At 38.6% G+C, this 12,987-nt stretch overlaps 1 protein-coding gene across 1 annotated transcript in view; it reads right to left on the bottom strand.

Annotated features, from left to right (window-relative positions):
- zgc:162707 (UPF0524 protein C3orf70 homolog B) overlaps nt 1–4,606 on the bottom strand; it is a 35,979-nt gene extending 31,373 nt beyond the window's left edge. Inside the window, exon 1 of the mRNA XM_041807081.1 lies at nt 4,099–4,606. Within this exon, the coding sequence (XP_041663015.1) occupies nt 4,099–4,282 (184 nt within the window). The 5' untranslated portion in view covers nt 4,283–4,606. The remainder of the gene's footprint in view (nt 1–4,098) is intronic.
- Nucleotides 4,607–12,987: the final 8,381 nt, after the last annotated feature.

The raw sequence follows: 12,987 nt of genomic DNA, 5'->3' as shown, positions 1-12,987 counted from the left end.
TAATCATATTTTGACTTTTAATTCCATGATTACAAATTTTATTTCACATTTTGACCTTTTCAACTCATAATTTTGACTTTCTTTCTAATATATTTCCCATTTAAAAAACATTTTCAATTTTAATTTCATGTTTTGACCTTTTTGAACTAATAAATTTACTTTTCTCTGATTGTGAGCCTTTAAACTTATCTTTTTTACTTTTTAAATGTCAAAAACATTTATCATCAGTGCTAAGATTTTTTTCATATTTTATTACTGGTGAAATGTGGTTGGCAGTTTATGGTTATAAAGGTGACCCTGTTAGGCCCCCAGGTTAGACCTGAATCCAGAGTCCGGCCCCTGCTGTGACTGAGTTTGACACCCCTGTTCTAGGGCGTTATAAATCAAGATATCTTCATTATTTTGGTTGCCAATATTTCTACTATTTATTATGTTGCTTGTTTTAGTCCTGAAAAAACAGCTATAAATCCTTGTCAAATGTTTGTTTACAGTGTTAGCATGGTAGCACTGCCTTGTGCTGAAACTAAGAAGAACTAGAAAAGCACTTAGAGAACGCAGACCTCCGCCATTAGCCCTATCTCCAAATAGTGAAGAATCCTTTAAAAAATTCCTGGATCCGTCCCCATGTGCCCCCCACCACAGCATTCGCCGATTACTCCCTCCCCAGTGGGGTGGAAACACAGTGAAGCAAAGCACTGGCTTCACAACGTGTGGACTGCCATGGAGGAAGCATTGCCTGCTGGTGCCAACAGATGCACTGACAGTCTCACCCATGGTCTCACCAGACGACTGGAAGTCATGTCAGAGGGTGAATATTCCTCTATTCCTCCCAGCATTGTGAGTATTCTCGCCACAATTCGCTGTCTTTCTCTCTGTTACGCTCCGACTTGCCTCCTCAACCGGGCGTGTGTCTTTCAAACTCTATAAACTCCAAAACTTTGAATAGAAACACACCCACAAATGCTGCTGGGATTGAAGTTACTCATGTCCGCCATCTCCTGGTATAAAGTGGTAACAGCGCATACTTCCGCCATTAGCCCTATCTCTCAATAGTACAGAATCCTTAAAAAAATTCCTGAATCAGACGGTGATCTGCATCAGTCCCAAAATCTAATCAGTTCTTCCTTATGCCATTTCTGACATTTCCTGAAAATTTCATCAAAATCCATCCATAACTTTTTGAGTTATGTTGCTAACAAACAAACAAACAAACAAACAAAAAAACAAACAAACCCACCTGATCACATAACCTCCTTGGCGGAGGTAATAATACAGTGGAGCACAAGCTTCATGCTCTATTGAGGGCCTTATTAAATGCAATTTAAAGAATTTTGGGGGGGCCAGTCAAAAAAGGGCAGCGGGCCACATTTGGCCCCTGGGCCATAGTTTGGACACCCACGATATATATGGACAATATTTACTGTCGATGCATGCTGAAATACACAGGCAAAATATCGGATGTATTTATGGGCTGAAATTTTGATATCTGCCGATACCAGAGCGATAACATCGTGCATCCCTAGAAATGTCCTGTTAGGAGCAGTCCGTACTGGCTTCAGTCTGTACTGGCTTCAGTCTGTACTGGCTTCAGTCTGTACTGGCTTCAGGCTGCAGCAGGCACCCGGGTACAGAGGCTTCAGCCCTTGGTGCACTGGTTACAGACTCCGCTCCCAGTCCTGATGCTGTTTGGTGCACATCATCTCCTGTCTCTCTTGTCAAATAAAAAGCCTCAAATCCCCCAAAAATAGTCTTTTTAAAAAAGGAACAGCCTGACACAGAAAGATGAACTACATCCTGGTGACACAAACAGCGCTCGTCAGTTTTGGTGTTTTTTTGCTGAGAAAGAGGAAAATAAATCACAAGAAGCAGAAATGAAAGTGATGTCTCAACAGCGTGATGTCACAGCCTCTTCACAAGTAGAGGAAAGTTGATTCAGCTTAAATTCAGTCTGTCATTTCTTCATTAGACTTTTTTTTTTTTCTGGTTTCAGCTGACATGTAAGTTTGGATTCATGATTATGATGGTTAGTGAGTCATGGCTGTGTATTAAATGACACACATGCATTTATAACACAGAGGCTAACACGGTGTGGCCTAAAACTATCTGTCTTCTACCACTCTAGGTTTTCTTTACTGTTGTACTGCAGCTCCAAATACACAACACAACTGAACTGGATGATCAGCTATGATTTTAACTAAAAATAGCATCAAAGCAGACAGCTTCATCTTCTAATGGGAGAGTTTTGGAGTCTTGTGTGCATAGACTGTTTTATTTTTTATCATATAGACCAGGGGTGTCAAACTCGAGGCCCAGGGGCCAAATCCGGCCCGTGGTACAGTTACATCCGACCTGCAAGATAATATCCTATTCTTATTATAACTGGCCCTATAATACAGGTTCTGCAGATTTCCTCTAGTGAAATTGTAAACGTAACCTTGATGATATCAAATATCCTCAAGTCATAAATATGTGAAAAATAAGGAATAAAAATAGAGAAAAAGAAATGTGAGAAAATAAATTAGTTTGTGTTTTCTTTTCATATTTTCAATTTTGCATTGCACAGTTCTGATTTCAATCAATTATCTGAATTTTTATTTAATATTTTTACCTTTTACATCTATTATTTGGATTTTTTTATCTCTTATTTTGACCATTTTCAATTTATAATTTTGACTTTTTATCTTATATTTTGACTTTGTCAATTTATAGTTTTCACTTTTTAGCTCATATGCTGACTTTGAGCTTTTCAATTTGTAATGTGACTTTTATCTAATCGTTTGACCCTTTTAATCTGTTATTTGGACTTTTATCTCTTATTTGACCATTTTCAATTTTTTTTTACTTTTATCTCATATTTTGACCATTTTCAATTTATTATTTTTACTTTCATCTCATATTTTCACTTTGTCAATTTATTATTTTGACTTTTTATCTCATATTTTGAACATTTTCAATTTATTATTTTGACTTTTTATCTCATATTTTGAACATTTTCAATTTATTATTTTGACTTTTTATCTCATATTTTGAACATTTTCAATTTATTATTTTGACTTTTATGTCAAATATTCACTTGTTCACTTTATTATTTTGACTTTTATTTCAAATTTTCACTTTGTCAACTTATTATATTCACTTTTTGGCTCATATATTGACCATTTTCAAATTATTATTTTGACTTTAGTCTCATATTTTGACTATGTAGCTCATAATTTGAGCTTTTCAATTCGTAATATTGACTTTTTATTCAATCTTTGACCCTTTTAATCTATTTTTTTACCTTTATTTCATACTTTGACCTTTTTGGTGCACCATTTTAAATATTCTGTCATATTTTTGCCTTAAAAACATGATTGTGACTTTCTTTTTGATATATTTGCCTTTCAAAAGCATTATCTTAACATCTTATCTTGTGTTTTGACCTTTTGAACTGATAAGTTAGACTTTTTATCTCAGGTTTTGAGCCTTTTAACTTATCATTTTAAATATTTAAATCTCATAATCATTTATCATCAGTGCTAGTTTTTCCCCCATAATTTATTACTGGTGAAAATGAGGTTGAGAGTTTGGTTAGCAGTGGACCCTGTTAGCCCCTCAGGTCAGACCTTAATCCAGGATCCGGCCCCCTCTGTTCCAGACTTTCCAGTGTGATCTAAGCTAGCAGCAGTGACTCCATGGCCCTGAAACATCCAGCCCTGCTGAGTTTAGCAGCCTCCCTTGTTTAGACTCGCCTGGCATTAACTATTCATACAGGGGCGTCTGTGTGAAGGCTTCACTATGGAGGATGTGACTCTGAATTTCACCTTGAAATTAAAGCCATGAATACAGAAAAGAGGTTAAAATGTTCGCGTAAGTTTTGTCAGAGGTGAAACAAAGCTAACGAAGCTGGAACCGTGGCTTTCAGGGTCTTTTAAAAGTCCGTTTATGGGTAATATTTCATAGCTAGCCAAAGTAAGTCTGGTTTCATGACCATAAAGTTAATCTGTGCCACATTTGGCCTCAATGCCTCCTAATTTACATATCTACCAGTAATTTTCATAACCAAGCGGTTGTAATACATATTTGTGCTAATACAGATGTGTATAGAAGCGAACTTACAGTGACACCAGCCTAAGTGGCAGCACCAGTGCAGCTTGAAGCACTTCCCGTGGCTGTGCGTCGCGCAGATGGAGAGTCCATCACAAGGCAGGAAGTCTGGTCTCCCTGCGCAGCTCTTGGCCAAAGCCTGCGCCTCGTCCAACTTCTCACTCTTCGGACACTTTTGTGCTCCCGAGGTGGCCATGCCAACATTTCTTGGATGGTAAAAAAAAAAAAAAGAATATACCCACACACAGCTTCGTCCGAGTATACTAAAGCATAACCGTGAGGGACAGAGCCGAGGTTTCACGGTCCACGAAGCCCAGGAAGCTTTTCAACTGGGAACCAGACACGAGAGAAAGGCGGTGCTGGATGTGTGAATCCAGAGCAGGCTGCTGCCCTGCTCACACAAAAGCTGGAAACATATCCTGTAAAAAAAGCGGGAGAACGACAATCAGCGAGGTGTAGCGTTAGACTGAAAGCCGTCCATGGTCGTGATCCACACAGCTCTCCATCCTCCCCTCGCGTCGGGAAGCTCCTCTGTGCGCCGGTGACGCGCGTACGGAACAACAGCGCGCATCTGAACTTCATCACACAACGGGAGGAGTCCACTTCACACAAACACACGAAGCCAGCTGTTTCCAAACACGCAGACAGGCTTTCACTGGTGCCTCAGAAACACCACAGGCCTGTTTCAGTTCGCATTTTATCAAAGACTGACACAAATGTGGCATTTTATAGATATCTCCAGGAATATAATCCTTTTAAAATTCAACATACTGCAGCTCTACAACTGTGATTTCACTCTAAGTCGTGACTTCATCTGCCTTTAAACGTGCAAGGGTTAAAAATAGTGCATTTGTGACAAAATGGAGCATCATACAGTGAATCCAGCTGCTCTGCAGCCTTCCGCCGTTAGGGGGCGTCCCCAACATCTGCTCACTGCTGGGTGTGGGGCTTCTGTGGGAGTGAGCCATTCATTTATATCAGGGTTCATCAAGAACATTTGCACAAGGACCAGATTTAGTCTACACAGAAACTCTGGGGGCCAGACTTCCAAATACACAAAATTAAATTCACATTTTGGTCTGATTGAAATATTATTGCAGTAGTTTTTGTATTTTCCTTTAAACTACAGGACATTTTTAGTCATTACCGGTGAGATCTATCCCTATTATCTATAATGCAGCAGGACTGACAACAGGATTGGCTGCATGAGAAGTTTTTCTCACTTATTTAGGATCAGCAGGACCTGATAAGAAAAAAAACAAGTACTGTCTTTAAACAGGATGTAGTTTTGACCAAAATATCACATGAATGTATTTTTTCAAGACATTACCAGAAATTCATGTAAAACTAGATCAATATTGCAATTTCAGCTGAAATTGCATGGGGATGCTGTGAGCTGAATTGTGGAAGAATTGCTGAAAATAGCCAAAAAGCACAAAAATAGCATAAAATGGCATAAAAGTAGCTGAAAATGGTATTCAACAGCTCAAAAGGGATAAAAATAGCTGAAAGTAGCCTAAAAAAAGCACAAAAAGAGCCGAAAAACAGTTGAAAGTAGCCTAAAAAAGCATAAAATAGCTGAAAGTAGCCTCAAAATTGCTGAAAATAGCACAAAATAGCCGATTTTGGCCCAACAGTAGCTTAGAATTGCATTCAATGGCTGAAAAAGCATAGAAATAGCTGAAAATAGCATGAAAATAGCTATATTTTAAAAATTATAGAAGTTATAAATGAGAAAAGTCATAGCAGTCGAATGACGAAGAAACTGATTTTTTTTTTTTAAAGTTTAAACAATGTCGATACAACCAAGCCTGAAGGAGGAGATAGTCGGAGCGGAAGAATAATAAACAAAATGGTTGACTTGGAAATCATTAGTGTGGATGCTCAGCATCCCCACTAATTACAAAAATTTCATGAAAATCCCTGCAAACTTTCGAGCAAACGACCCTGAATTTCAATGCAAATTTCACTGAAATTCTCTGATCAAATTCCCTAAAATGTACACATAAATTGCGTCTAAATTCCATTGACACTTTCCTAGGAAAAAAGCCCCAAAACATTCAAAGTCCCTAAAATTCCATAAAAATTCAGGAAAATTTTGAAGGAAATTCCCTACACAAGTTCCCAATCAAATTCCCAAAACTAGAAAATAAAACACAAGCTCCTTGTAAAACTCCCAAGATTCCTTTAAAAATACCCCAAAATGTCCTCAAATATTCCCTACATGTTTTAGATAATCTTTCTGGAAAAAGCCTTAGGATGAACATGGAAATTTCGACAAAAATTCCATTTAATCCCTAAAAATACTTCAGGCAAATTCCCCTAAATTTTAAAGTAAATATCTCCTAAAAATTCCTCAAAAAGGGGAGCAAGTGGCCTAGTGGGTAAAGGTGCTCCCCATGTACGCGGGCAGCCCAGGTTCCAATCCAGCCTGAGACCCTTTACCACATGTCTCTCCCCCACTCTTGACCCTGTTTCCAACTCTACCCACTGTCCTCCTCTATCTAATAAAGGCACAAAATTGTCGCAAAAAAAAAAAAAAATGTAAAAAAAAAATCCTCAAAAAATACAAATAAATTCCATCCTAAATCCATGGAAAATCTTCCCCAAAAATAGCCCAAACATCCAAACAAAACCTCTAAAATTTCTTGAAAAATTTTGAAGGGAATTCCCCTCCTAAATTTCCAATCAAATTCCTGCAACTCCCAAAAGACAAATGACTAAAACTTTTATTGAAATTCTGTTCTGTCATTTATAAAAATCCAAAAGCAGAAATTATAACTTTGTTGTAGGAAAGCCAGAAACTTACAATGTCCTCATACAGCCATGGACGAAAGTATTGGCACCCCTGGAATTTTTCCAGAAAACACACCATTTCTCCCGGAAATTGTTGCAATTAACAAATGTTTTTTGGTATACATGTGTTTATTTCCTTTATGTGCATTGGAACAACACAAAAAATCTGGAGAAAAAAGACAAAATTGACATAATTTAACACAAAACTCAAAAAATGGGCAACACAAAATTGTTGGCACCCTTTTAAAACTGTGGCTAAATCATTTTATTTCCAGCATGTGATGCTCATTTAAACTCACCTGTGGCAGTAACAGGTGCTGCAATCTAGAAATCACACCTGAAGCCAGTTAGAATGTCTAAAAGTTGACTCAACCTTTGTGTTGTGTGTCTGTGTGTGTCACACCAAGCATGGAGAAGAGAAAGAAGAGCCCAGAATTGTCTGAGGACTTAAGAAGCAAAATAGTGTAAAAATATGAACAATCTCAAGGTTAAAGACCATCTCCAGAGATCTAGAAATCCCTTTGTCCACTGTGTGTAATATAATCAAGAAGTTTATAACCATGGAGCTGTGGCTAATCTCCCTGGACGTGGACGGAAGAGAAAAATTGACAAAAGAATGCAACGCAGGATAGTTAGAATGGTGGATAAACATCCTCAGTCAACTTCCACACAGATTCAGGCTGTCCTGCAGACTCAGGGTGCAAAAGTGTCAGCTGGGACCATACGTGGCCATCTGAATGAGATGAAGCGCTATGGCAGGAGACCGAGGAGAACCCCACTGCTGACAAAGAGACAGAAAAAAGCCAGACTGGTGTTTGCAAAAATGTACCTGAGTAAGCCTCAATCCTTCTGGGAGAACATTTAGTGGACAGATGAGACTAAGGTAGAGCTTTTTGGAAAAGCACGTCATTCTACTGTTTACAGAAAACAGAACGAGGCCTACAAAGAAAAGAACACAGTACCTACAGTCAAACATGGTGGAGCTTCAAGGATGTTTTGGGGTTGTTTTGCTGCCTCTGGCACTGGGTGCCTTGACTGTGTGCAAGGAATCATGAAATCTGGAGACTATCAAAAACTTTTGGGCCACAATGTAGGGCCTAGTGTCAGAAAGCTGGGTCTGCATCAGAGGTCATGGGTGTTCCAGCAGGACAATGACCCCAAACATACCTCAGAAAGCACCAAGAAATGATTGGAGACAAAGCTGGAGAGTTCTGACGTGGCCAGCAATGAGTCCAGATCTAAACCCCATTGAACACCTATGGAGAGATCTCAGAACTGCTGTTGCAAGAAGCACCCTTCAAATCTGAGAGACCTGGAGCAGTTTGGAGAAGAAGAGTGGTCCAAAATTCCAGCTGAGAGGTGTAAGAAGCTAGTCGATGGTTATGGGAAGTGATTGGTTTCAGTTATTTTTTTCCGAGGTTGTGCAACCAAATATTAAGTTGAGGGTGCCAATAATTTTGACCAGCCCATTTTTTGAGTTTTGTGTAAAATTATGTCAATTTTGTCTTTTTTCTTTGGATTTTTTTGTGTTGTTCCAATGCACAAAGAGGAAATAAACACATGTATACCAAAAACATTTGTTGATTGCAACAATTTCCGGGAGAAATGATGTATTTTCTGGAAAAATTCCAGGGGTGCCAATATTTTCGTCCATGACTGTATGTGCACACAGGAGGATACAAAAGCTGTTTAATGCTGTTTGTCTCCCTCAGTTCTCTTCTGTCATCGCTGCAGCTGGCTCAGCAGAAACACACACATCACACACTCACATATGAAGGGCACATTCCCCCCCCGAGAAGAATTTCTGCTTGATGAAACGATTAAAATAAAATGTCACAAACTGGGTGTGCAAAAGGTCAGAGAAAAAGGCAACGGTAAAGTCTATTCTGTAGCTTTTGTCCTCAGAGAGAGAATCAATGGAAATAATCAGAGCACCGGTTTATAAATGTACTGACAGAGGCGGGGATGATGAATGTGGTAATGCAGAGATCTTTAATTTGCATTGTTTGTGCAGGAAAAAGTTTACCAGATCATCTCTTCTGCATTCAGATACTACAATTCTGCAGAGCTCCTAAAGTCCCAAAATGTTTTGTGCGTAACTTACAATGCATTCAGAAAGTATTCAGACCCCCTCATATTTTAAGATGTTCATATATTACAGCCTGATGCTACACTTACAAAAATCATTTTCACTCTCATTAACCGCCACACAGTACCCCATCATGACAAAGTGAAAAATTAGCAAATACATTAAAATAATTTTGAAATACCTTAAATATCACATTGAAGTAAGTATTCAGACCCTTTGCAAAAACATCTGAATTTAAGCTCAGGTTCCTTTTATTTCTTTTGATCTTTTTAGAGTAATATTGTTAACAAACAGGACTGTCTCAACGTTTTGGAGCACTTTTCAGCATTTATCTGAGCAGCTGAAGAAGAAAACTGTCCTGAAGCAGCTGAGCAGAGTGGTATGACCGTGGCTTGATCCCGTGTTGTTGTTAGTGTCATTGCTAACATTAGCAAAGATGTGCTTTTCCTGAAGGTGGAACTTAATGCTGTGTTCCATTTACCTTGGAAGTCAGAACTGGGAATGACGTCCCATTCGTCCAGAAATACGTATTTCCCAGTTGTTTGCGTTCCATTAGTCATAATGGGTTGAAAAAAAAGAGCGTCTCCATAGTCACTTATTTTGGTTGGATGTAGAGCAAACCGGCTCCAAAGTTCGGTTAAAAGAAAATGATGTAATTTATTATTATGACAATGGAAAAAGAAACCGTCAAAAGCTTCATATTTTGAATTTACTGGTAATGTTTGATAAATATTATAGCCATACATGTAAATTGACTGAAAAGTTCTAAAAGATACAACAATCTAAAATGGAAATAGAGTATTATATGAGCTCACTACTTGGAATGAAACACAAAAAAAGCAATGAAAACTCTGGACATTAGTGAATCCCTAAATATGTTTATATACCCCATGTATATAGTGCATTAATATGTATATAGATGGGTGAATCATTTAAATAATGTTTTTAAGTATGCATGTATGTGCTTCACATATATCAATAAAATAGTTGGAAAAATGACGGATGTCGTTCTTGCGTTAGCCTGTCATTGTTTTTAGCATTGTTGATCAGTTGTTAGCCGATAAACCTGTAAAACAGCACATTGCACAGTACTTCATGTATTTAAAGACTGTTGCAACACACAACATGCAACCACAGGGTAGTGCTGTGTTTATTATTTCTAAAAATTGCACTGACAAACAACAAAAGGTTCTGAAAACATGTCAAAATCAAAGTTTTTACTACACTTAATACTTTGTGCCACCATGCTGGGACGTGGAGGTCATGGTAAATACAACTTAGAGAGATGTTCTATTTGTTCTATTTGACTTCCGGTCAGAAGTCGGAATAAGAAGTCGGAATATGAGTTACGATGACAAATGGAACGCAGCATAAGACTGGTTGTGCTTCAGTGTAAAGACAGTTCATCACTGCAGCATGTACCCACAGCTTTGGTTTTATCTTCAGTGACATTCTCCAGCTTTTTCAAAAGAAAATCACCATTAAGCAGACCTGGGTCTGTCTGTGTCAGACCCTCTCACCTCTTCACCCCCAGGCACATAAACATCTTCACTGGAGGACTATGGGAGCAAGCTGTGGTCAAACTTTGCCAAGTGATTAAATTGCATTATTTTTTGACCGCGTTAAGGTTTCAAGGTTAATCACATGCGTTAACGCGTTCTAGTTTTCACACACATTTGAATTAATTAGATATTCCACCATCTGCGATTTGAAAACTGGAGCAGGCCATGTTGCGATTTAATCTAGTGTTCGTTTAATGTGCCCACAACATGTTTTTTTCTCTCTTTTGGGACTGTAAGGGCTTTACACAATTCAAACTGTGTATTTTTGTTAGCTAGGACGAGACGCACCATCAGATTTCTCTGAACTATGCAATCACAAAGCTAAAGAAATTTTTTTAGGGCCCGAGCACCGACCGAGGGTCGGCGAGGACCCTATTGAAACTGTAAAGATTATTATCATTTTTCCAACACTTCACGGCTTGTTTTGGGGCCTTAAACCCCCTGAAAACTCCTGGATCTTGGCTCATCTCATCAGTCCCGGCAAAAAATTTTGCATTCTGGTGGTCCCAGACTTCTGCCTCCAAAAATGGCCCCACAGGGGCCCCAAAACCAACAAATCAGGAGCCCCTCCCACAAGGTTGTGCCACATGCATGAAAATTGCCACACATATGTATCATGACTAGACGAACAAAAAATCCTCTGGGGCCATCTTCTAAAATGCACAGGAAATGATGTCATAGCCATTTTGTGCTCAATTTTGGTGAATTTATAGTACTCGCATTTGAATGAACTCGTCCGAGGGGACTTATCTCCTGGACTCCAGACTGGTGTTTCCTGAAACTAGACAAGATGGAGATCTCAGCTTGTTTTAAATGAATTTCAGTTGGTTGTTCCACATAAAATACACCAAACATGATCTGTTGATGCATCTTTGAATGTAATTCATCCTTCTACTTAAATGTTCTGTTAACATTCACTGTAAAATTTATCAGCCTTGTTAGCACTTGTAAGAAAAACATTGCATTCAATTGCTGTAGTTGCATAACTTATTTGTTAGAGTGTTGACTCTACAATACATGTGCATTACAGGCTAATCAAACATAAGAAATAGTAGGAGTGTGGTGTAAACCAGTGTTTCTCAACCTTGGGGTCGGGACCCCTTTTGGGGTCACGAGACACTGAGAGGGGGTCGCCAGATGCCGTTAAAAAACGAAGAATATTTTTTCTTAATTATGCTGTTGCCTAGTTACACCAATTTTACCAAATGTTAACCCTTTTTCATCACTTTTTAACACCAATTTTGCCAATTTTAGCACATTTTTTTCCACTTAAAACCCATTTTTTGGCAATTTGAAATTCTTTCCATCACTTTTTTCCAGCCTGTTTATGTCATTTCAAAACCAATTCTCACCACTTTCCGCCTGTTGTTGCCTCTGTTCACCCATTACTGCCTCTATCAACTGTTTTTTTTTCCATCCTTTTGCCCTTTTTAACCACAGTTAACCCATTTTTGCCTGTTTATATCAATTTTCCATCCCATTCCACCTAATTTCCACCATATTTTTGCACTTTATTGCCATTTCATCTACTTTTTATTAGGCTTTTACCACTTTTTGTGCCCATTTTTACCACTTGGACCCATTTTTTGGTCATTTTTTCCACTTTTATCAAATTTTGGCCATTTATGTTCTTTAAAAATCCAATTTCACTACCTTTTTTATCATTTTTAGCCATTATGAACAAATTTTAGCAATTTTCAACCCATTTAAATTTTGTTTATAACAAAAGTTTTTTCATCTAAAGAAGGCTAAATGAATAAATAAAGATATTTGTTTGTTGATAAGAGAGGTTATTATTCAGGCCAAATATAAAATATGGTTATCACAGCTTAACGTCACAATGGACCATGGTTTTGCTGACCTCCATGGGCCCCAGTTTGGCTGGGTCCCAGAAACCTCCCCCTTTATAATTCCTTATGGACGGCCTTGTCTGCACACGACTATTCTTGAATGTTCATGGTTGCGTTCAACCACCTTCAGGTACAGTGGGTGTCCCCAGCCTCTGGCACCTGTATTTTGTGGGTCATGGGCTGAAAAGGTTGAAAACCTCTGGTGTAAAATACATAACACAAGCTCGACAGCCAGCCGTTACGTCAATACAAAATTTGTCTGGTGTCAGACTCATGCTGAAGCTGGTCAGGAGAAGAGCAAAAGCATCTTTTCCACAAAGAAAAGCCTTTCTTGTGGTTCCTTGCTCTTCTTTTATTAAAGAAATGTGGTCCAGTTCTGATGAATCTGCTCACGTCTGCATCCGTGCTACTCTCTTCACCGGCCACCATTGTTGACTGGCTTGCAGTCGTCAGCTGACCCACAGCTGCCGATGGGCTGGCTATCCTCTGACTGGGCACCTAGCTTGAAGCTTTGCATGATGGATCACCTGGTGGCAGGCATGGAAGTTTGGCCAATCCATCTGTTTCGCAGGGTTAGGACAAAATATTCTACACAATTATATAA

Source organism: Cheilinus undulatus, linkage group 15, assembly GCF_018320785.1.
Source record: "Cheilinus undulatus linkage group 15, ASM1832078v1, whole genome shotgun sequence".
NCBI classification, from domain to species: domain Eukaryota; kingdom Metazoa; phylum Chordata; class Actinopteri; order Labriformes; family Labridae; genus Cheilinus; species Cheilinus undulatus.
Note: the sequence above shows the minus strand (reverse complement) of the source record. Positions and strands in the feature narration are given on the sequence as shown.